At 37.4% G+C, this 24,637-nt stretch overlaps 3 protein-coding genes across 3 annotated transcripts; 2 read left to right on the plus strand and 1 right to left on the minus strand.

Moving 5' to 3' along the window:
* Nucleotides 1-41: 41 nt before the first annotated feature.
* On the plus strand, nucleotides 42-4,800 carry LOC105280248 (protein obstructor-E-like). The gene is made up of 3 exons (XM_011340595.2): nucleotides 42-1,922; nucleotides 2,514-2,931; nucleotides 3,370-4,800. The coding sequence occupies exons 1-3, from the start codon at nucleotides 1,661-1,663 to the stop codon at nucleotides 3,395-3,397; spliced, it is 708 nt and encodes a 235-aa protein (XP_011338897.1). The 5' UTR covers nucleotides 42-1,660; the 3' UTR covers nucleotides 3,398-4,800.
* A 1,875-nt stretch (nucleotides 4,801-6,675) lies between these two features.
* Nucleotides 6,676-11,075, plus strand: LOC105280249 (protein obstructor-E). Its single transcript, XM_011340596.3, has 5 exons — nucleotides 6,676-6,826; nucleotides 7,822-8,040; nucleotides 8,747-9,014; nucleotides 10,091-10,225; nucleotides 10,454-11,075. Exons 1-5 carry the CDS (start codon nucleotides 6,772-6,774, stop codon nucleotides 10,464-10,466), a joined length of 690 nt encoding a protein of 229 aa, XP_011338898.1. The 5' UTR covers nucleotides 6,676-6,771; the 3' UTR covers nucleotides 10,467-11,075.
* A 427-nt stretch (nucleotides 11,076-11,502) lies between these two features.
* Nucleotides 11,503-19,837, minus strand: LOC105280250 (protein obstructor-E). Its single transcript, XM_011340597.2, has 3 exons — nucleotides 19,621-19,837; nucleotides 13,575-13,985; nucleotides 11,503-12,410 (listed from the first exon to the last, which is right to left on the minus strand). The coding sequence occupies exons 1-3, from the start codon at nucleotides 19,667-19,669 to the stop codon at nucleotides 12,100-12,102; spliced, it is 771 nt and encodes a 256-aa protein (XP_011338899.1). The 5' UTR covers nucleotides 19,670-19,837; the 3' UTR covers nucleotides 11,503-12,099.
* Nucleotides 19,838-24,637: the final 4,800 nt, after the last annotated feature.

Raw genomic sequence — 24,637 nt, forward strand, 5'->3', positions numbered from 1 at the left:
ATTATACTATCTTCCTTAAATTTATTCAGATTAATTAATTGGCATTATTATTTAAATAGATTTAATATATATATTTAGGGAACGTAAATTAAAATGAAATTTTATCGTTGATAAATTTTCGGCATTCAAGAAACGTGCAAAAGTTGAATCGTTCTGCCTGTAAGATCGCTCGACTATCACTTTCTCTTGAACTGCTCTCTTGTTTTTTGTTGAGTGATTCTTTCTCTCTCTCTCCTCTTTCTCTTTCCCATACTGCATTGATTAGCAAAGAACGACAGATGAATCTCGTATTCATTTCTCCTGTTTTTTTCAGATGTTGGTCAATGATAATGTAGGAAAAATACGCTATTTTATATAGAAGATAAAAAACCGAAAAATGTAGTAAAGGACCCATACGTTTTTTAACTAAATCACAAAGTATTCACAGAATATTCACGAGAAAAAAAACAAGCACTTTAACAAGAAACTTTAACAGAAAAAATATCGCAATTTAGTTCCGTAACATATTCGATGAAAAAAGTCGCTTTCTTGAAGAAAGATCAACTTATTTCGCTCGCATAGTGAATATATTGAGTTATGCATGGTATTCTTCCACTTAACTTTCCAATTCACAAACATCTGTCGCAAATGTCACTTGCTGAAGATTTTTGAAGATTAAATCTATTCGTTAAGCACGAATTCAATTCCGTAACGCACTTAATGCGACGATATTCAATAGTCATTCTTGTACATCACGATGTTTCTGACTTTTGTATTAAACAGGATTGTAAGTAGCACATAAAAGGCAAAGATACTGCAATGGTTTACTTTAAATTTTGCATTTCAATAAAAAATTAATAAATATGCTTCATCGATTTATATCTATTTTATAATTACGTTAAACTTATGAGATCATATACATATACATACATATACATTTGCGAAGCCTTCTCTCGTTTTCTTCGGCAAGCGATGCAGAAAAACGGTAAATTCAGATATTTAATTTATCCGTAATTGTTCTATTAATTTAAGTAAACAAACAGGTAATTGTTTCAGTTCATTCAGTGCAGTGTTTCAGTCTACGAAACAATTTCTCTCGTTCCGCTTTCGAAAGTATCTCAGTTCAACATCTAGGACTGATCCGAGACCGAAACCAACCCGATTGCAATGCGGGCGCGAAGCAAGCGAACGCGCAAAGTGGGGATGCAAATCGCAGAACGATAGCGGCAGCAACTCCCCGGCGCGCCGTCATCGGCACCCGGAAGTGCCTCGAATATCTCCTTGCGCCGATAATAGCGAGATGTAATAAAACCGGCGCTCATGCATCCATTAGAATGCACTCGCGACTCGGGAGAAAAGGGGCCAGCGAGACTGCGGTCCAAATAGAAAGAGAGAGACAGGACTTTCGGCAAAAGGGGGGCGCAGTTGAGAGAAGGGAGGGTCGGGAAATGTGTGCAGCAACAAGGACCCACCAAGGTGGTGGCGAGACCGTCGAGCGCAACAGGACCCGTTTCGGGCCCGCAGTCACGTTTTACCGTCGTCGCGACGCGCTGTCGCCAAAGCTGAAGAGGACGAAGAAGAGAACTGAGAGAGGAAGGAAGAGAAGAGCAAGCCTCTGCAGGAAGAACTTTGGGACAAAGATTTGAAAGGGTTTGAGAAAATTTTCGAGACACCCTTCAGGATGCAGAGGACGGAAAAGCACGTGGTCCTCCGTGGTCTTTTACTGCTGACCCTAGTGACCTTGAGCAGGGCGCAGTTTCGGTGCCCGGAAGCCAAGGGTTTTTTCCCCGACCCGGAGCAGTGCGATCTCTACTATGCCTGCATTGATGGCCAGGCCGAGGAGAGGTTGTGCAAGGATGGTCTCGTCTTCAGGGACGATAATCCGAAGAAAGAGCTATGCGACATACCAGCGAACGTGCCCTGTGGCGACCGTACTCTTTTACGTAAGTCCACATAAAAAATTATTAGATCTTCATTGATAAAAAACTGAGATTTTTTATCTCAAAAGTGAAAAGAAAAATAAAAGTCTTCAAAATGATCAACGCATTCATGCGATCAACTTTGTTCGTAAAAATATTAGATTATAAGTTTTAAAATTATTTTTATTCTCGCTGTTATATGTGCGACTTATTTAGGCCAAGAATTACAAATCTAGAAATTCTCTATTTGACATAGAAATCTTTTCCGAGTTGTACTTATTGTAAATGTTCAAAGAGTTGAGGCTTTTTTTAAAACTAAGTCTACAACTTTTCTATCTACGTACATATGTTTCTGCAGCTCGACAGATCGGAAGAATGGCCGGTCAGATATCGTCGCGAAAATAGAACTCGGGGTGAACCGGTTTTTCGATGAACGAACAATCAAGGAATTCTTTTACGAATTCTGTCGTACTCCGATCACTCAACATCTTTATTTCTATATGATTAATTATATGATACGTCGCAATATTATGTAATCAGTAGTACAATGACTATGTAATAATTGAAATATATTGCATAATTAAGTGTTGCATTAATTCTTACATAATTGAACAGAGGAGCCGCATCCCAGCAAGGACTGCCCTCGCGCAAACGGCATCTTCAGCCACGAAGACCCGACCGCGTGCGATCGTTTCGTCAACTGCATTGACGGGGTGGCGCAGGTGGTGCCGTGTCCGCCCGGATTAATTTACGAGACCAAGATGTCGAGTTGCGTCTGGCCAGCAGACGCTAGTCGCTTATGTGAGAACATGAAACGCGACGTTTTAGACGACGGTTTTGTCTGCCCGGATGGTGACGTCGCTGGACCATCCGGCAGAATCCTGCCACATCCTACGTATCCGCATCCCGATGACTGCGCCAAATTCTATATCTGCAAGAACGGCGTGGTGCCACAGAAGGGTCAATGCGAACCCGGTACTGTGTACAATGAAGAAAGCTTCAGGTGCACCGAACCGGAATATGTGCAAGGATGGTGAGTATTTTGTTTTCGAGCTTCTGTAGAAACTTGTACTTGATGAGGGTCGTTCGATAAGTTCTTAGAAAATATATGAGATGGCGACACTGATATCAAACCGACACGATATAATACAATATGTATACATACGTATATATTTTCTACGGATTTATCAAACGATCCTCATATGTAATTTTAATAACGACTTTTTTGAGAAAATATACGTCTTTAATAATATTTTTTCGTATATATATTTTCTCTCGTTAACTGCTTATTAATTATATTTTATATTAATTTGTTACTTTTATGATTCGTTAATTTTATCGATGATTTTCTATTTAATAACGCAACAGTACTTTTCCTTAATGTTATATTTACAAATAAAACTATCTTCTCTTTTATTTCTTACTGGATTACTCTTCGATATTCATAACGCATTGCGACTGAATGTTTCAGCGAGGATTACTACAAGCGCAAGAACTGAAGTAGAGGATTGAAGATACCGCACAGTTAACCGCAGCTACGTGTGTAACGCTCATCTTTTTACTTCTAGGAACAATAAACGCGTGTAATATGTATGCTTACGTAAAAACCACGTAGCCTTTACGAGAGCGATTACGCCCTCTCCGCGACAATTACTACCCCTTTCTCCTTTTACGTAAACAAATTCGTATTCGGAAAATTCGTAACGAAGCTGCCAGTCGCGGATCACTAACTCACGGAAAGAAAACCCGCAAATGCGACGATATCAACTTCTAATATTCGTTAGATAAACTATCTGCACTCCGAACCGGTCCGACTTTACATAATTATCGATTATACCTACGTTAATAAAATTTTATTGTAAAACCGCGTGGGCACACATACCCGTACGCAATTCCGCGATTAAATAACCGAAGTAATAAGATTATTTATTTTAGTCCAAACGAGAATTAACTCTTTCACTCCGAACGCCACTTTAGATAACATCATTTTTAGCTGATATAAGAGAATTATGCTATATTAAATCTTAATACATTTATGTGATTACGTTCGTATATTTGTGTTTTCTACAGAGTGCCCATGAAATCTAGTTGGATATAGATTTGATTACTAAGACTTTGATGAAAAATTGTTCAAAACTTGATTAATGAAAAATGTTAATTATATTTTTGTAGAAAGCTTTAATGTGTTAAAAATAATTGCATTGATCATAAGTTAAGATCTTTATTTTCACACTTAACTATTATAGAAAATTGCTGAGGTGTCTATACTTTCATTCAAATATAATTATGAAAAAATTTATATACATAAAAGATACATGCAGTAAAAAAATAATAAAACATACATGTATTGCAGCATGATTGTATCATTTACCTTAGTTCCCAAAGATATACACTTTGAAGTTGTTGAAATAATAAGTCAAATAGTAGAAATCCGAAAAAGTTAATTAAGCGATGATGATGATTAAGATTTCTATTGAGATGATCAAATAATTTTCTCTCGTCGAATGATAGATTCAAATTATATAACCAAAATTATCTATTGTATCTTACAATGAATTGACTTGACGTTTTCTAATGCAAAAACCTGGACATCGAAAAATCTCTCATCCAATCTTCATCACAAAATCGCATCTTCGAACATATTACACATTGGCGAATCGAAATGTCAACCTGAGAATTAATTAAGTCATTCGTGATAAAATTATATTGCGCAATATATCGCTTTATTAAACTTACAACTTCAACTATATCTGCGCGTGCGCTTTATTATATAACGTATTCTTTAAGTTTAGACATTTAAATAAAACAAAAAAGATCGATTAAACGGAAATTAACAACGTGTACATACATGTTTTACGATATTCGCTTTACGATATTTTATCAAACTTATTTTATTTTTCACATTTTATGTGTCTTACATTGATGAAAAATTCGACAAATAACAAGTAACAATAAAGAATGCGCCATAGTTTGCCGAGTTAATACAGACAATTTCTCTTCATTTGCCTGACAGCAACCTTTCTCTTTATGTAATATGCGATGTGTTCAACGAAATACGCCTCAACCAGTGATTTACATTTTGTGCGTGGCGATGAACTCGGTTGAAATCAATTTCGAGTTTCTTATTTCCAATACCTTTATAGACAAGAACAAGATAAAGAGATGTGTGCGAGATACATGGCGCATCTTCTCCAATACAAGATAAAATATATATTTTTCTTTGATTCATAAAATAAAGCATATTTTCCAAACTTTTTATTTTAAAATTGACAGTTGATATTTTACAATAACATATTTTAGATAACTTGTTCACAGAAAATCTTAAATTGTCGTTAAATTTATTTTGCGCTAAAATCAAGAAAGATTATCATCATGACATATTCATTTCAAATGTTCGATCTATTTATCTGACTCGCTTCGGCTGCTTTCACTATCCGGCGATCTGGTCCCCCCTCCTCCTTGGGACCAGTACGATGGGTCTTGCGTAAGGCCAGTTAAGATCCGAGGGGCCTCACCAACGTGTGCACGCATCAGTGTTCGCCAAGAGATCATGTGTTCGCATTAGTTGATATATGGGAAACGCACCTGTCTGCGTGCGTGCACACGTTTCAGTTATATGATTACACGTGTTCGCACGTGTTACAACGTATTTAGAAGCTCGTGTTGCGCTGTATTCGTCATAGCACGAGGATCGCACCTTGGCATTAACCGTTAAGCGCAACGTGCCCTTACTTTATTCCCGTTTTTGCGAGAAACTCGCTTTCCTACTGCGACAACGCGTCCTTTCTTAAGATACTTTTAAAATGCTTTGAACTTTTAAAGTAAAGTTAAAACTAAAAATCGGATAACTATATAAATGGGAAAAAGATATATCAAACGATAATGTAAGATTTAAATAAATCCAAATTTTTATACAATTTTATGTACTTTTGGTGCAATATATGCATAATATGCCGTACAATCACCTATTATAACCATATTATGCGATTATGCAGTTACGCGATCTTTCGAATTGTCAGTTGTGCGATAACATATTCCATCTGCACAGCCGTTCACCGAGACTGCAGAAATGTTAGACGGTATTAAATTAAACACGGAAAAATGACTTGTGCAACATGGTTGACTGCAGAGCGTACGTGTCAGAGTTTTACATCCTTAGACATTTCGAGAGGTGCAAAAGACTCTCGCACTCTACCATTAAAGCTGACGTCGTCTAGTCGTATATACAATGTATCTTCTTGTGAGATGCCGAGAGATTAGAAGGATGATTCAAATGTATTTTTGCAGCTAAAGGAATATTCCTCGTTCGTCTGCGAATGCAACCCATTGTGCATTTGTATGCAGAATATCTCTTAAATGTTCTCTCGTATAAATAGCATTAATTTTATGACGTCTTCAATAGTACCTTGGGAACGCAAAAAATCTTCCTGCCAACTTTTATCTTACATTCTTTTATCGCTGCAGAATCAGCTTCTTGCTTCTATTCTCTTAGAATATACATTTTCCAATATAATTATATATTTTCTCCACCGTCCGTTGGACTTTCTTTCCAACTGTTTCTTCTCTTGAGCAATCTTCGTGATTCATTCGACTGAGATCTAGTCTTTTCCTCAAATTAACAGTCAAGGATCCAACCGCGGTTTCCGGACAATCCATCACGCTCGGTGTGCCGCTGGTCGGCACACCGAGCACGTAACCAGCCGATGGCGACCCGGGAGAATCCTGGTGGGGTCCAGTGGAGCCGCGGTGAAGGGAGTGAAGGGAGACGGGACTGTCTCGAGGTGTACTCGAGGCCGACACCTAAGTGCGCGCCAATCGCCGACTTCGGTCAGTAGTCACAGTCAGTAGCCAAGCTGAAGAGAGTGCCGGAAAGATGGGCTATCCAAGGAGCGTGACCCTGCTGCTGGTCTTGGCAGTCCTGGCACGTGGTAAGTTCTCCACCACCACCATCACCACCGGCATCATCATCATCATCATCATCATCACCACCGCGTGGTCACCTTCACCTCGCATCTCGCATGCGCGCAACATACGTGCATCTCCGCCTTAGGATGCGCTTCTTTTCTTCCTCTCTGCATCGGCGACTGCCCCTCCGCTAGCGTAAACGCTTTCTTCTTCCCCTGGGGCCTGAGGCCTGGCAGGTTGCGACACCACCCTCGGCTCGCGAGGCTTTCACTGCCGAGGCACCATATGTTAAGATCCATGTGTGTAACATAATGGTCGACATTCCGAAGTGATCCATAGAAAATACAATCAATCCGCGATTTAAGTACTGATCAGATCGTGGTACAAGATGATTTTTCTCAGTTTTTGGTGGCGAATTTTGTTTATTTAAATATAAAACACTTCCTCAATTTTTTGCATCTTTTTATATATTTATGGGTAGACTGTTTAAAAAAAAAAAACAACTTTTTCAGAGATAGTTATAATTTTCATCTCTTAATATCTTTTTTGTCTTGTCTCGCAATTGTCTTTATTTGCTAAGAAAAAATTCTAACTTTTTCGTGAGTTGTTTCTATGAGGTGAACCATTGTCTGTTTTATGCATATGTTTTACGTACGCCTGTATGTATAATGAAGCAAACATGGTGTCCGTTACACTTCACCTCACTGTTGGAACGCACATTCGCGAAAAAAAGTTTGTGAGAGTCAGCGTTCGCGAGGTTGTCATGCGAATCGAGTTTTTACGAATTAAAAACATTCGAATCCAAACTTGATCAACAAATTTTATTTTTCATCGATTACAATCTTCTTTGCTATAATTATTCATGGAACAAAATCACAATATACACTAAAATATAAAAATAGGATAAAAGAAATTTATATGTATTTATATGCATAATAACAAAAATTAATATTATAATATTTATGTTAAATATTTACATTTTCTACAAGTACGTTAAGTTTTCTTTCACTTCTTATAGCTGAAGGTGCTACCCTATTTGGAGCTCCACCATGCCCCGACCCTTATGGGATTCATGCGTACGCCCACCCTGAGGACTGCGGAGCCTTCTTTCTATGCACGAATGGCAGTTTAACTTTTGAATATTGCGAGAACGGACTTCTCTTCGATGGACATGGCTCTGTTTACAACCATTGCAATTATAATTGGGCCGTTCAATGCGGTGATCGTAAAGTCGATTGTAAGTATCGTAAATATTACAAACGTAATATCTTTTTGTTCATTTCTTCAAGGCACTGAAATGTTTTTATTTGATGTATTATTGCACTACTAGTTAGCACATTCCATTATTTATGTTATTATTTAAATTATTATTCTTTAAACAAAATCATGTATTTTATGCAAAAGTAAAAATTACACGTCCGCGAAAGAAACATTCTCGTGAAAGTAAAAGTTGTGTAAGCCAGGCGATTTTGGCAGCGCTTTAGTGGGTCATGTTAACGCCAATGATTATAATTTTGCCCTCGAGCAAATCTCTCTGGATCGCTTCAACTCAATGTTTCGACGCAGTTGCGTGACTTTCCAATTTCCCATCTCGTTTCCCGTATTCTGCTCCGCCAAAAACCCTATGCATAAACTATAATAAATTTTTTTATTATATGTACAAAGAAAAAAAGGTAAAAAATTGGTATAAAAAATATAATTTAACATTTAAAATGACATTTAAAACGAGACAAAGCTCCGTCAAAATTATGTCCGATTAAACATGCTAAGAGAATTTCTATTACAAACTTTTGTACAAAATATCCTACGTTTAATATTTTCACAAAAAAAAAAGATAAACTAGGCGGAAACATTTCTTTCTTAGTCAGTATATTTAACTTGTTTCTATAACTTATAACTTTAGGATTCCTCGAATAAAGATAATCAACCGATCATTTTCACAGGGACGCCGATCAGCAGTCCGGGCTGCGAGTACCAATTCGGCATGTATCCGGATAGCGATAGCTGCAGCACCACATACAGCAAGTGCATCCACGGTGAATCGCATCAGGCACATTGTGACTCTGGTCTGGTTTACAACGCCAAGACCCACACGTGCGTCTGGCCCGATGAGCTCATCCCCTACTGCAACCCCGAAGCCATAGTCGGATTCAAGTGTCCGCACAAGCTGCCGCCTCACAGCCCCGCTGCCAAATTCTGGCCCTACCCAAGGTAACGCAATTACATGCAGTTATACGAGACATTTCTGAGAAATTCCACGTAACGAGAAACCACGCGGCGATAAATATGACGATGAGGATCGATGCACTCCGAGAGCCGCGCAATATATTCAATTTTTTATTGCTTTTTTTTGCTTCTTAAAAGTCTTAAAAATTCAATTCTTCGTTCTTGTTGTATACGAACACGTTCTCATTTTTTCTTTTTTTATCGGTAAAACACCTGTTGATCAGTTTAATTGCTTGCTTCTCTTCTGTCTTTTAAATTGAATGTTTTGTTTCATTATTTCAGATTTGATTAAATTGTGTCTAAAAATTTTGTTTTGATCGATAATTGCATAGAGATGAGTTTCACTCTTGCTTATACATACAATATTTCAATATCTTCATTTTACCAGCCTTCAAGATCTTAATATATTTTATATAAATATTTTCTCACACAAATTATCATACGTCCGTGTGAATTGTTGATATTAATGTTTATTGAAGTGCGTACATCATTTCAGTATACAGTCATAGGATATAATAAAATTTTTTATCTTGATCTTCCCTTTCCTCTCTTCTTTTTTATTACGCGAAAGATTCAGGGAGGAAATACTGCGCGTCGCTAATTGTGAGAGTAAAAGGAGTTGACGCCGTTAAATGTCAGACCATTCGCGTTTATGCGTAGTGCTTCGGTATAAGAACCGGTCGTTTTTCAAGAGAGACTCGGAGAACGAGAAAGAGAAAGAGATGAGACAAATGTCGACATGTATTTTATATGAATATTCAATTTCCTACTACATAAATAACGAATACGTTATTCTTTCTCCATGAATTATACAGGATGTTACAAAAGAAATCTAGGAAATGATATTTAAAGAAAAATAAAGGTTTTAAATAATATTATATTCCTAATATTAATTATTACCTATAACGTTGCATTCGCTGGAACAACTATAACTTTTTAGTTGTAGAATTGCAAATAGTTGATTATGCTTTTTTAAGATATGGTGATCAATGAAAATACTTGTTTAAATATCGAAACTATATGCTAAGATGTTTCATTTATTCATGTGGCATTATTTTTAGATTCCCTGTGCCAGGTGATTGCGGCAGATTGATCACCTGCGTCGATGGTCATCCACGACTTCTCACCTGTGGAGATGGAAAATTATTCGACTCTGTGAGTCTGACCTGCCTGGATCCTGACGAAGTTCCTCATTGGTTTGTATATTTTACATCTCGAGATTTTTAATATCCAGATTTCTACTTGAGGTTAATATTATAAGCGCGAATACTTGATCTAAGATCTTCCTGACGATGAAGAAAAGTTTTAAAGTTTATTGCGATAATTGAAACAGACGTAATAATTAAGTTCTTATTAAATTTAATACGAAAATACAATAAAAAATATTTTAACTTTCTAATTATATGTTTTTGTATTTTTCACAGCAATGGAGTTTAAGCATCGAAGTGTATTCCTGATTAATCATTCAATCAGTGATGAAATCAAGAAACAACAAAACAATCAAGAAAGAACTACACGTTCAATAAAAAATTTACTTTTGGAAAAAAGATATAACAATTGCAGCTACAAATTTATATATAACGCTCAAAAAGCAATTGCACAATTGCATTGTAAAGAATTAAATTAGTATAGAGAACAAAATTAATCTTGAAAATTAAGAGAATAATTAATTACAAAAATAAAGAAATCGAATAAAAACAGCAATTACAGCGTAATGTTAGATGCATTTTTTATGAGCAAAAAAATGATTAAAAGAAGAAGTTAATTAACACGGGACGTAAAAATCTCTACTTTTGCTAGATTCCAATTTTGTTCAGCGTTGCAAAAATAGACGAGAATAGAAAACCTAATTATTCCTAATAATAAATGTTAAGGGGAAGTGATTGCACCGTAAAGTGCATAAAAAGAGTACGATATGTAGTACATATAGTGTGTATTTATATAATACGATATATATGTAATACATATAATGTATTTATGATAAATAGAATAACAATGTACAGCCAGGCAACATTGAATAAAATCTGGACATGCGTATAAAAAATATACAACGTACAGTTTATTCCATTCGATCTACATGTACATAATACGAGTCTTACGATTACGAGGGCGAGGGAAAGAGAGTGAAGGGATGGGGACAATATGTACATCTCGATCAATGTGACAGAGGCGAACGGATGGTGAACGGTTCTAGAACCGAAAAACGAGATGTTGGTGTAATATTATAATTAATCGATAATACGAGTCTCCGTTCTCGGGAAAGGAGTAGAACTCGATCGGTTAAATCATGGACGGATCAATGGATCAATCGGCATCGATGAGTCTCGGTCTTTGGAAGTGTTTTTAGCTTTTTACTTATTTTTCTTATTTTCTGGGTCTAATATTGTTCCTTTAAAAAAATAAACCTGCGTCTATGTCCATTTAAATTGTTTAACTTGTTAAATTTAATTGTTAAATTTAACTTGATTTTATTTTTTATTTGTAATTCATATCTTTTATTTGATATTTCACAGTATGCAAGAGTATTGCATTATTAAACAATTTTATAATCAGCTTTTTTCATATTGTTGTTAATCCCATTTTTGTTTTTTCCTTTTCTTTAAGTGTATCTTCGTTGATGTTTATCAAATTTATAAATTTGTATAAAATCATATATTTCATAAATGTATTCCTCATCAATAAAATAATTAAAATAATATTTACCGATTACTCAAATTTCAGCCACATGTCTTTATAATTAAGAAAGTAATCCACTGCAGCAGAAATGTTATCAAGAAGGAATGGAACTTTGTCAACGTCCCCGAGAAATCACAGGCCTTTCCTCTGGCATCCAGAACAATTTCAGAATATCAAAGAAGCTCTAAATATCTCAAACTCGATTCTACTCGACTCTAGAATTATGGAATTACAGGATTTGCGCGGGATTCCGGGGAGACCCGACGAGAGAACCTTTCGAGAACTCTCCGATCGATGATCGACGACGAGCTCGACCTTCGCGATCTCGCTCGTCAAAGGGACCCCTCTCGCTTCCTTCGGTCCTTCCAACTTGGATGCAGGACCAATCGTCGCCTTAGTTCCTGGCGCGCGGTCGCAGGGGGATCGGTAGCGCGCCTGACGGCAACGGTGGCACGCCAGGTGGCAGGTTTTCCTCTTCAGGCTCTTGCTCGTTGCGACCTTCGGGTAACTCGCCCTCGGCGGGTAGCGGCGTCGTGGGTACGTCGCAATCCTCCGTCGGTGGTACCACGCACCTCAATGATCGCCTGTCAAACACCAGCATGGCCGGGCACCGCTGCAGCCGCGGATAGCCACCCTGACACTGCCAGTAGCGGTTGCACGATTTGCCCAGGGGCACGTTGCCGTTGGCGTCGTCATTGCAGAGAGCTGCAAACAGTTCAAATCTTACGTCTAGCCAGGTCGAATATATTGTCAACCTGCTGCTTGGCCGCTGCAAGAGACTCGTAAATAGGATATGCGAAAAGCATTTCCGAGTCTCGACCCCGCTAATCGCGGTTCAATCAATCGTTCTTCTGATGATTGCGTACCAATGCGATATGACTCGGTGAAAGTTGGAAACTTTCGTTCGGATGGGATAGAATGACCTAACTCGAAATTTAATTATGGATGCACGCGTTTCCACGTTCGTGGATATCTTTTCTTCTTGCGAAGAAGGTGGAAACTGCAAGAGATTATTTTCAAGATTTTCCAATTCTCCTTATATAAAAAATGTTCGCTAAAATCTTGTTATCAATTGTTAACGAGATATCATCGCTATTTAGCAGAATATTTTCAAGATTCTGTTTGACAAAACGTAATTTGGTTTCGAAGTGAATCGCTTCAATTAATCCTACTTGAGGAAAATGTTTGATGATCCACGAAAATTGATTCTTGCAATTGGTTTCCATCCCGTTTCAGTCTTGAAAAAGAGATACAATCTCGCAGTGATCAATGCATTGGTGTCGACGTTTGACATTCTGAGAGACGGCGCGACGGGAATTAATAAACGCATTTCATCTGATCCCGAGGGCAAGTAGGGGGAGAAAGGCGCGACGAGAATTCGCTTCGAATGCTAATTAAGTGCCTCGCCCCTTTTTCCTTGGGGCACTGTCTCCTGGATCGAAGAACAGCTATGAGGAAACGTATCGCGTCTTATTCGCCCACTTTTGAAAGTGAAAATGATGATTGAAATGGACTGCAATTCTTGTATGAAAACTCTTGCATCGCATCTTAAAATTGAATCACATTAAAATTACATCTTAAAAATGCTTCAAGTATGTTCAATCAAAATTCAAAGTTAATTCCGATTATAAAGATGAAAACAAAGACGAAAGGATCAAACTGAACTCAGAGCTGAGAATCAAGCATCGTTCGCGGAAAATCACAGTCATTGTTCAGGACACTTCATGGTCTCCAAACAATCTCCAAGTATCCGTTATTTTTCTTTCCTCTATAATAATTTTCCATTCCGTTCTTCCTTTAGATTCCTCGAGACGACTCTTAATAAACCTCAACAATATTCTAATAAAATCCTTTCATCGTCCTACTTACGATGCTTCTGACATCCCTCGACGTTTTCAGGCCAGTCGCAGGATCTGGCCCTCTCGTTGTAAAGCAGACCACCTATGCAGAGCTGCTCAGTGGCGGTACCGTTCCAGCAGGTCCAATACCTGGTGCACGAAGTCTCGTGCCCGAAGATGCCGTACAGCCAGTCGCAGTGCTCGGTCGAGATCGGTGGGTTTGCCTGGCGTTTACCGTCACAATAGTTCGCCCGCCACGGGTAATCGCAACCCTCGGTGACACCGCGATGTTTGCCGGCGAAAACGAGACCATTTGGACAGTCAAACAACTCCGGACGGCCATTTACACATTCCCAATAACGATCACAATATTCGGCATCACCCACCACCCGCGACTTTGTCTGGCATGGATCCTCCTGCTGCTGCTTCTGGCCCAGCGAGCCTGTAAACATAGAAATGTGAATGCTTGTCCTCTTTGGGACTTTTTGATGGAATGGAATCCTCTTGAGTCATGTTCAGGATGATAACGAAGTCAGATAAAGGAAAGTCAGATTGTTCAGGAGAGCTTGATGGCTAGATTTAGGATAGAGTATTTCCTGTTTCCTTGTACATATTATATGTATAGATGATAGGATCATGGTGATTAATGAATTAATTAATTAATAAAAAGAGTAATTAGTCCATCCGTGAAGAAACTCTTTTTCTGCTTATCGTCCTCTGCTTTCTCAATACTAATAGAGCAGCAAAGCCAATTAAGCTCATCTGGAAGCTCATTAACGAGCATTCAAATTTATCTGCCAATTTATCGAATCATTAACTTTTCCTCCATTTGTGCTAATTATCCTTTCCTTTCCCTTTCGTTCCAATGAACCGCGATTACGAAATACCAAGGAACATGCGTATCAGAATCAGGAATTCCACCTGTGTGTGTCCTCGTCGAAGGATATCGTGGGGAATATCAACGACGTACCTGCAATTTACCGCCAATTCTAGCCACGTACAATTTCGGAGTCATGATAAATTAAGATCTGCCGAGTCAATTCGAAAATCACAATGAATAGCGAATGGTATCATCCTTGCCAACACAGAATTCGTTCACCGTTCAAGGATATCGTCTGATTAATGTGAGATATCCGGATCGCATTTCTTTTCGCAAGTGGAACAAGTCAAATAACATCATCCTATAAAATACTATAGCATACTATAAAGTAATATTCTTTTCTTTTATAGATATGTAAGCTACAGAACAACATTTATCCTTTCTGTCCAAATCTATTGAAATATTAAATATATGTATTTTAAGCCGAAAGTTCGAAAAGAATTGTTTTTTAATGATATTGTTTAAAAAGAAGGATTTTTGAATGTGTTTTTCCTTAAATGTATAGCGCGCTTTTGCTGTTGTAACTACCGCATTTTTATTTGGAAATTTTTATCGGAGATACACACACTATTGGATGGAGGGCGTGCATACACTACCGGTGCCGGTTTACCGTAATGCGATCGTTTCGCTAATGATCCGATGGTGCGCATTCGCCAGAAAAGCAAATAGTAAAATAAGGTGGGAAGCCGGCATGAGGCGCGCTCCCAAGACAGCTCTCAAGTGAAAGTGCCTAGCCTTGACTTGCAACCTTCGGGAGCAGCTCTGCTCCACACCCCTGTTTCATCTCCTTGCTTCGCCCCCCTGTACTGCCCATTGATCCCCCACGAAAAATTCACCATTCGCCTGTCATTCTTATTCTTTACTTTGCGATTCTCAGTTGGAAGATTCTCTCAAACCATTAAACTATTAGACAAATTTCTCCCAACTTTATTTTTTTTATTATATATGTATTATCTTTTTAGGTATTTATTTAATAATATCAATAATACCAATTTTATCACAAAAATTTACGATAATATATATTTTTAATTCTGTCAAATAAAATAAAAATCTCGATAGTTTTATTCATTTTTAAGATACTTATTCGCTATGAACACGCTTTTATGTTGTAGCCTTTAGTCGTGGAAAAATTACATTGTTGGCCAAGTAGTCCGAGCGGATAAGGGAAGGAAAGCGCAGCACGATTGATCTCACGATACGGATAATCTCGTGGGGAAGCGAGCTTCACTCGTTTGAGAATGTCTGGAGATTGCAAGTTTCCTCCGACACAGCGATTGTGCAAAACATAGCCTTAATTATCAATGGGAATATCGTAACAATATCTAAAATCGATAACTATAGCGCTCTTGACGTAATCGCGTCGTTCTTTTCAGTTCTTTGTCTGTTTGTTTGAGACTTTCAAATCGTCGGTTTCCATAAAGTTAACAGCGACTGTTTGACATTCTGAAAGATTATATTTTTCAGATAGAGAGATGTGAATTTCCTGAAATTTTTCTTTAATCTGTTAAAATATAGACAACTACGGGACCAAAATAACGTCTAAAAATCAAAATAAAAACATATATCTTATACAATAATAATTATTAACCTTTGATATCATTTTACTATCCTATTATTCGCTAGAACAATCAATACGAAATCCCATAACAATTATTAACTGCTGTAACGTATCCGGACATTAATGCGATCACCAGATTTATCCTTCATCAGGAATTATGCAAATGTCGTCAAGAGCCGGATGATGAGGTTGATGCCTCCGCTCGAAGAGCGAGGAAGATGAATCCGATTAGTCCCGCGAGCGGCGCGATTAATCGATTTACTCGCGCGGTCGTCACGGTACCGCAAATAGGTGGAGACATCCCTGGGACGTCGTCGAGGCGCATTACGCAAGCGGTACGTTTAGTTAACGCCGTGTGCGGCATCGAGTTACTTTCCCTTTCTTAACGACTCCTTGTAAAGAGTAAGTAGCCGGAGCCGCAATGACTCCGTCGGTCGTTACACCTCGGAGCAGGAGCGGCTTTGCTCTTCGACGAAGATTTCATGCTCTACGCTCTATGCAAAACACGAGGCCTCGAACGAACAAATAAACGCACTACGGTCCAGTAAATCCCTGGCTTGAATTTACAAGAAATCGAGATTTTGCAGCAAAAAAGCATCTCCGTAGAGCGGAGTGTGAGGGAATCATCTCTTTAGATGACTTGGAAGATCGACGACTCAAAGTTTGGAATATATACATATATCGACGGCTGTTGTACATTAATTTTCCGAAAGCGTACTCTCCATGAATTACAAGCTCCATGAATTAGCGCAATAAAGATGCGGATATCCAGCGTAACACTCGGCAAAGTAATTCGCGTAACTTCCTCGAATAAATTTCAAGAGAATGGTCACATGAATATTTATCTTGCGCTTTCTTTAATACAGCTCGCGACTGCTTGATTCCAGAATTTCCGGATGAATGATTCCGTCAACGTTGAATTTCGCGCAATCGGTCGAAACGGAAAAAAGCTCCGAGATAAATTTCCCATCGAGGAATCCCGCGTTACCGGATTAAACTAAGAGAAAAATGCATCTGGAGAGACATTTCCAAACGGCGGCGGTAAAAGTCTCACGAGTCTCTTTCTCTCGTGGCCTTTTCCACGTCCCCTTCCGTGATACGCGAATAAATAAGTGCAATCCACCTTCCCGGTCCTTCCCGAGACCGGTAGAACACGAAGCCGAGGAACGCGATGCCGGGGCCCCACCTTAACTCGGTACCTGGTAAAATGCAAACGTTCCTCGGCAAAGAACGCGCGCAACAACAACGACGTTTACGATCTCGCTTCCCTTTTCCGTCCTATTCACAACCTTTTTATCCTTCTGATCAATAAATCAAGCCGAGCAGAACAACCAGCGTTTTTCTCGTTGTTACACCGCTTCCGGAATCGGTCAGAGCGCAAATGTTGCAACTTGGCGCGTTGCAAACGTGGCGAGCAAACGTGGGAAGCGGACAGACAAATAGATGAATGAACGAGCTTTCCTTCGCGAAAATTACGCGCGGTTGACTACCGGTTGGTGCCCAAACTAATGTGCTCTCATAATAAAACCGTGCATGTGTCGCCGTAGAAAGTAGAATCCCTTGCGTAAGCGCAAACGCCGCGTGGCAGCGCCGAGTTAACGGCAATTACACGTTTTCGAGTGATCGAAGACGGCTGTCGTCGACGTCGATAATCTACTTGCCACGACTCGAGGAAAGGAGCAAGATGGAAAAGTATCTGTGACGTGGAACACCATAAATTATGGCAAAAAGTTTCAATGTGGAATACTGTGCACGAGATTAGATAATATAAATTAAATATAAAATTGTATAAGACGTAGAAACGTGTCAAGTAAATTATTAAAAGAAATAACGTGCTTCCGAAGGGTGTCCAATAAATAATTATATACTTGTAAAGATGATGAGAGAGAGAGAGAGAGAGTGAACTGCAGGCTGAGCTACTTTCATATTTTCACTCCAGGCGCACAGGAGAAAGTTCCCGAGAGATGTGTGAAACCCGGTGAATGGTCGTCATTGTTCTTGCGGAGATGTGTATAATAATTACGAAGTAGAAGATCTCCCCTCTCGTTCCCCAACTGTTTACTATAGATTCTACACGTTGGATGTCGCGGGAATTGTGCAACGAAAATTGTAATCGAGCAGCCATCTCATTACTTAACTTGACGACGTTACTCTCCCTTATCAAACTAGCAATTATGTAATTTAGACGCGCTAAATTAGGTGGGACCCACCAGTTTTCTTTGCTGTTACTAACATAGCGTTAATTTAGGAAATTAGTTGCTATGACGTTTATCAGATTAGAAATTATATGATTTCTCATTGCACTTTACTCACGCTAGCTTTCCACACTACAGAGTACGTAAAACGTTCAATTAAATAAAATGTAATTGATTCGTCATTATATACATTTTCTGAGAATAATAATAATATTTTTATCACAAATTAGAGAGAGAGAGAGAGCTAACAAAGAATATGATTAATCTTATTAATAAAGATATTAAATTATCTAATAATTAATTTAATTCACAGTTATCTATCAATAAATAAGGAAACTAAAAACAATTCCAGTTGCAAAGTTCTTACAAATAGACAATGGGAGAATGATTTGGTAGAAAAACTATAATGTATCCCACTTATAAGTGATAGTAAAGTGAATGTAGAAAAGTGGTATGTATCATAATAAGGATGCATGACGGCACGTTTAGCGTTGGTAATAAACACCGTTAGAATGAAACGATAATTTGTCATTCAGTGAGAAAATAAAGTAGGTCGCTCTCATGAGTCATCGTCAATCTCGAAGGACACAGGAAGATCGCTTTAATCGATGTCTATCATCGCGAGGATTCACGAAAGAAAGTGGAACGGTCCGCGTAGTTTTTCACTGCGAACAGTAATAGCTGTGCTGAAATTTCACCGTTTTCATTCTCGCACCTCGCTCGCTCGCAACTCGACTCGTTATTGAACGACTCTTATTATTTACAGTCGCATACGTGCCGATCTCGAAAGTGAAAGCCGAACGATTACTAGATCAAATCAAGATCAAAAGTAATCTATTTCTCGTTAAGTATTTAATTGACATTTAAAATATAAAAAATAGAATTAAAGAATTTTAGCGTGATTACGTTGTTATGAAGTGAGATATCAATTTTTCATTATTAATAGTATCCCTGAAATATAGCTATATATTTATTTGTGCATTTTATATAAAAATTAAAGAATATTTTCTCATATGTATATAAATCAAAGAATATTTTGAAACTTGAATATATAAACAGTATTAATATAATATATATTATTAATTTATATAAATTGCATGATCAATAAAACTATTAAAGAAATATTATATACCGACACAAATAAAAATTTTTACGTTTTATGTTTACTTATAATATTAAGCATTTATATTGACAAAATTACTAGTTAAAATATAAAAATTCTCAAATGTATCAAATTATATTTATCAATTATATTGATTAACCTATGTTTAATATAGACAGAAAGCGACACGCGATCGATGCAATTCAATTAGTCTGTTCAATTAAAAATAGACCAAGAGGACGAAGCGAGAAAGAACCAAGACGAAGAAGAAGAAGAAAAGCACGAAGAAGAAGAAGAAAAGCACAAAGAAGACCGAAAAGAAGAAGAGGCAGAACGACTCACCCTGCGTAGCTAGGAGCACCAGGACGAGCGGAAGGATTTGCTGCAACATTCTGAGTTGAAGTGGCGACGCACGATCGATCTAACTCGAAGTGTCAATCCCTGATCGGTAAAATATCCCGAGGACGACTGAGGAATACGACTCGGGGAGAATGCGCGCTCTCTTTCTCTGCGTTGTCGTGTGGGAGCCGAGGAAGCTCGGCTGATGAGTTTTCGTGTCGAGACTGGTCACTGGGAGAGGCGTTTGCCTGGTGTCTTATATGAGCTCCCCACCCTTCGTCACCAACCGATCTCTGGGGCCGCGTAAGAAGGCTCTACGCCAGAACATACCTGGTTTCGTCTATCGGTAATCCTAGCTGATAGCCACGATGATCACCCGACGATACCGTCCTGGAACGCGAACGTCGGTTAGAAGGGGACGCAAAGGATCTCTCTACGTGATGATCTCTCGTGGGAGAGATGACACATAGTGTCTTTAATAATAACATTTTTCCGTATTATACACTGTGTAATTTATCGCACGCTCAGGAAGGCCATAAGAAGTCTTTGCCTCGATCGTCATGGATGATATCTGTGTTTCCTTGGAAGTTATAAGACTTGACATATCAACTACTTTATTTTCTTTTATACTCAATAATATTCTTGAATTATACAGATTAATCTAATTTTGAACTAATTTTGAAGTATGAGCTTTGATTATACTTAATTATCGTAATTTCCGAAAGAACGGTTTCCTTTTTGAAAAGAAACATTTTTTGAACATAATTCGAGACACTTATTAATTATTAATCTGTATGTAATGAATGTATTACTTGTTATAATTGTACATTCACATTATAATTATTGTCATAACTTAGAAAATTGATAAATAATTTTTTACTTTTGCATAATATAATTGTTTTAAGCACGGATAACTGCAATTACATAGTTTGAAATGCAAAACGGAAAAAATACTAATAGCAATCTATTACCAATATTACAGTTTAATTAATGATCATAAAATTTCACGCGGTGAAAAGGTGAAACTCTTCCATGTATATAAATATCTATAAACATTCATAAACACTACAAATTCTGTCGAAGCATTTATAGAAATCGATTACACGCCACGAATTGATACTGATAGCATTGGAAAAAAACTCGCCTGATTATCTATTAGACACTAAAGTATTCGCGGATAAAACAACATTGCTACGCTCTACGAAGCAGGACTAATTAATGGCTAATCCTGATCGGGACTTTAACTTGCAAGACAAACTCACTCGTGATCGAAGAGCAGCAGGTATTACCTTACGAAGAGGTGTTCGAAGAGGGGAAGTGAAATTCCGCTCCGAGGAAAACGAGATCGCTATACGGAGAACGGAGAGAATTTTTGCTCGCTAATTGGGAAGAAAACCCGTTTGGCAAAAATATCATTTGCACGCAGGAAAGAAAACTTATTTGGAAGGAAGGTCAGATTTATTCGTAAATCGCAAGAAAGCTCATAATTAAGATTTATAATTATCAAGAAATTGGAGAAGACAAGCGCGAAAAATTGCACGATAATTTAATCAAACTCTAATTCTTAATCCATAAATACCATTTCATAAATCTTCATATTTAATATTAACGTTATTATTATTTCTTAATTCCTGCTGGATTCAAATTTTACTTTAACTTCAAATAACAATAAAACATCCTGCATATAATTATTATCGATTTATTATTGTCGCTATATCGTGAATCGAGATGCTCAGAAATACGTGGCACACGTAATTTCCGTTATCTCAAAGCGCCACCGTTAACCGTTTATTTCGCGTGCATAAACGGCCTCGAGACGAGGCCTTCACGAGGCTTCTTTCGCCTTCCTCCGGCCAAGCGGTCATCTTAATGCGATGAGATGGTGAAAATAAAAGATGAAACTCTCACACATGACAGTGCAAGATGCCTACATTACATATCACGTCAATATGACAATAGCAATAGCGTACACGTACAGTATCGTTTCCAGGACAAAGTTAATATTAGATGGAGTTAATATTACAGGAATAACAAAGTGATTGTTACTTTTTGCCACTTTTTCTCATGATACACTGTGAACTTTTGCTGCATCGGTTCGAATCATTAAGAAATCCCTCGATCGTTCGCTGCAGCGACATTCCAATTTCAACGGAAATCCACGGTCAATGGAATTCGAAGCGTTCCAAGGACCATCAGATATTTGTCGATTAAACCATCGCGCGTTTCCCAGTTGCAGAACCAAGATGAAGAAATTTCTCTGAGTAACTTGAAAAATTTCTTCTAATGCGTCGAGTATTTTTCCGTGTCTCAAAATTTGTTTGGATAGATATTGATTTAATCAAGATGCGTATGAATTGTTAAAGTTCTCAAAAACAGAAGTTTGTTTATTCTTCTTTTCTGTTTTGAAAATAGAAAGTTGCTTAATTATCCCTTATAACACTGCTCTAGGCTATTCTCCGAGTATCAAAATAAAAAAACTACGTTGATTAATAATCGACGGTAATAATTTCTTAGATTCCTTGATTAAAGATGTGATGAGAATGAGAAAATGGATTTCAGATATAAAAAATGTCGGATTATATGATAAATGGAAATGTTGCATTAAACGACCAGTGCTTCCCGGAAGAAGCTCGAGGAGCGCTTGAGGCATCTGAAATAATCCTTCAAGGATTTTCACTTAACTCTCTTATGCAAGCGAACGCGTGGAAAAGACAAAAACGGACGCTCGTTGGATGAAATTATCATGATGCTCGGTGAGAATGGTCACAAGAGGAAACGAGACACATAAGAATGAAACAATGGGGCACCTAGTTTCGCAAGACTCTCGCAATCCCATCCTCGATTTTCAACGGAGGAGGCCGATCGTTAACGCGTCCAGTTAATCACGATAGTACGGAATTTTATATTTTTTATCTTGTAATTGAACTCTCACTCTCTTGAAAAATTAAAGGAAATTAATAAATAAAAACTAAAAAGAACAGTTTTACAAACTATGTATGTACGAGTACGTATATATGTATGTATAATAGTATACAGATATAATTATTGGATGGAAAGTTCATGCGTATTAATACAAAGTTTTGCGTTACCGGGGAAAGTCTGTGCTAATCTTTTTAACGAAATTTAAACGCAAAACTTTATTCTTCATACAAAGTTTCGCATTTATATTTTGCTAAAACAATTCGCACGAACTTTTCGATCAACTCAATGCATTAAATGAGATATATATTCTTATTAATATAATAAAACAATCAATGTAAAACAATTTTTACTTTTTATGTATGAATATATATTTATTTTATACATATAAAAATTAAAGATTTTTATTGATCATTTAGTATCTATTTCGTCTGCATTACCGAAGATCATTTCATTTTTATGATAAAAATTAATATTGATATTATTTCAAAACATTTCAAGAGAACGCCTAAGCTGAGGCAAAACATATCGCACTAGCGTTAAACTGGTTACATATCAAGAGGGCTTTTGCTTAGTTGTATAAAATAGATTCATTACATCAGCCTATATAAATATTTATGCAATCTGTATAAGTATTCTCACGACATACATCGTTTTATTAATTCAATTCATTTTTATTAAATACATCTAGATTTTTTCTAGATCTGAGGAATATACGTTTAAAATTGTACAGTTAGATTTTTTAAAGAAAATAAAATCTGATATTAAACCTTAAGTAATGGTTAATTAATATGTTATGAGAAGCGTAAGAGTTCTCGTACGGCTGGAATATCAAGATAATAATGATTGAGAAAATGTAAAATTAAGAATGTATTACACGCTTTATCCTCATACTAAATTCCATGACAGTACAACTTTGCGCGATGCAATCGCACTGATGCGTTGCACGTTCATCAAATCTGGCTGGATATAGTAAAAACGCGATGCATACTAACAAGTTTACATTTTTCTCCGCATATGTAATTAAAAATATTTCAAAGACATAAAATGTATATGAAAAATTAAATACTAATGCACACGACTGATATACTATGACAAACGTTTGCGTATTTCATCTTTGTACATATGCACGTTAAACGCTTTGCAATAAAGCTTCGATTAAAAATTCTGGATATTCCGTGTATCACGTGAATGTCGCAAAGCCTAAAACCTTGTTGAAAACCGCGAACATCTGTCACCACATGAAATTACGAAACATGTCGCGTACCGCGAAGTTACGGTCGCATATAATCAAATAAAATGTTGAGATCGTAGGTGTCACAGTGAGAAAGTAATTTTAACGAGGAAATGTCTCGTGCTTTCTAACACCCTACTCGAGCCAGCTCTTTCGCCGGTGCGACACTTGATGTATAATATCTGCGATTATATAAATTAGACGAAAAGTCACGAGATATTACTTTCCGGAAAATTACATGTCGCTTTCATTTATCTAACATCTTGTAAAATCATTAGAAATTAAGTGTGAACAAACATTTAAATTATTAAATCACTCAAAACTATTTTATCATTTTTATTTTGTTATTACAAAATTATGCATTTTAAAAAGATAATTCCATCAGAGCTCCGAAAAGACATGTTAGATATAATAATTTTGAGTGGAGACGTACATTAAAATACTTGGCATAATCTATTATAATTGCCTATTTATTAATCATTTTATATAATGATATTATCATATTATTAATATCTCTCATCTTAATGATGATATTCGTTAGATTGAATTCTCCCGTCCCTTATAAATCCGACATGGGCACATCGATACTGATGGGCTCGCAAACCCGAATAGGCCAGACTTGAGAGCCTCTGAGGGGCCTGAGGAAGGTGTTGCGAGGAGCCTGTGGGCCGCTATGACCTGGAGAGCAAGGACCTCTGGTCCTTGGACGTGTTCGAGTCCACCGCGTTCTTCTTTTCCTTTATTTTCTCTCATTGCATCGTCTTTTTTGCCGGACCCCTTGCGGCCGCACCGTCCTTTGGATCCTTTTTAATTGTTTTATGGTTATTCTACCTTTCTCTCTCTCTCTCTCTCCTTTTCTTCCACTTT

This window comes from Ooceraea biroi, chromosome 1 (assembly GCF_003672135.1).
Source record: "Ooceraea biroi isolate clonal line C1 chromosome 1, Obir_v5.4, whole genome shotgun sequence".
NCBI classification, from domain to species: domain Eukaryota; kingdom Metazoa; phylum Arthropoda; class Insecta; order Hymenoptera; family Formicidae; genus Ooceraea; species Ooceraea biroi.

Coding starts and splice junctions, on each gene's coding strand:
- LOC105280248 (XM_011340595.2), top strand. CDS start 1,661: ATGCAGAGGACGGAAAAGCACGTGGTCCTCCGTGGTCTTTTACTGCTG. Junction 1,923..2,513: donor TGGCGACCGTACTCTTTTAC/GTAAGTCCACAT, acceptor ATAATTGAACAG/AGGAGCCGCATCCCAGCAAG. Junction 2,932..3,369: donor CCGGAATATGTGCAAGGATG/GTGAGTATTTTG, acceptor TGAATGTTTCAG/CGAGGATTACTACAAGCGCA.
- LOC105280250 (XM_011340597.2), bottom strand. CDS start 19,669: ATGTTGCAGCAAATCCTTCCGCTCGTCCTGGTGCTCCTAGCTACGCAG. Junction 13,986..19,620: donor GGTGCTCCTAGCTACGCAGG/GTGAGTCGTTCT, acceptor CTATGTTTACAG/GCTCGCTGGGCCAGAAGCAG. Junction 12,411..13,574: donor CGAGGGATGTCAGAAGCATC/GTAAGTAGGACG, acceptor AACTGTTTGCAG/CTCTCTGCAATGACGACGCC.
- LOC105280249 (XM_011340596.3), top strand. CDS start 6,772: ATGGGCTATCCAAGGAGCGTGACCCTGCTGCTGGTCTTGGCAGTCCTG. Junction 6,827..7,821: donor CTTGGCAGTCCTGGCACGTG/GTAAGTTCTCCA, acceptor CACTTCTTATAG/CTGAAGGTGCTACCCTATTT. Junction 8,041..8,746: donor CGGTGATCGTAAAGTCGATT/GTAAGTATCGTA, acceptor TCATTTTCACAG/GGACGCCGATCAGCAGTCCG.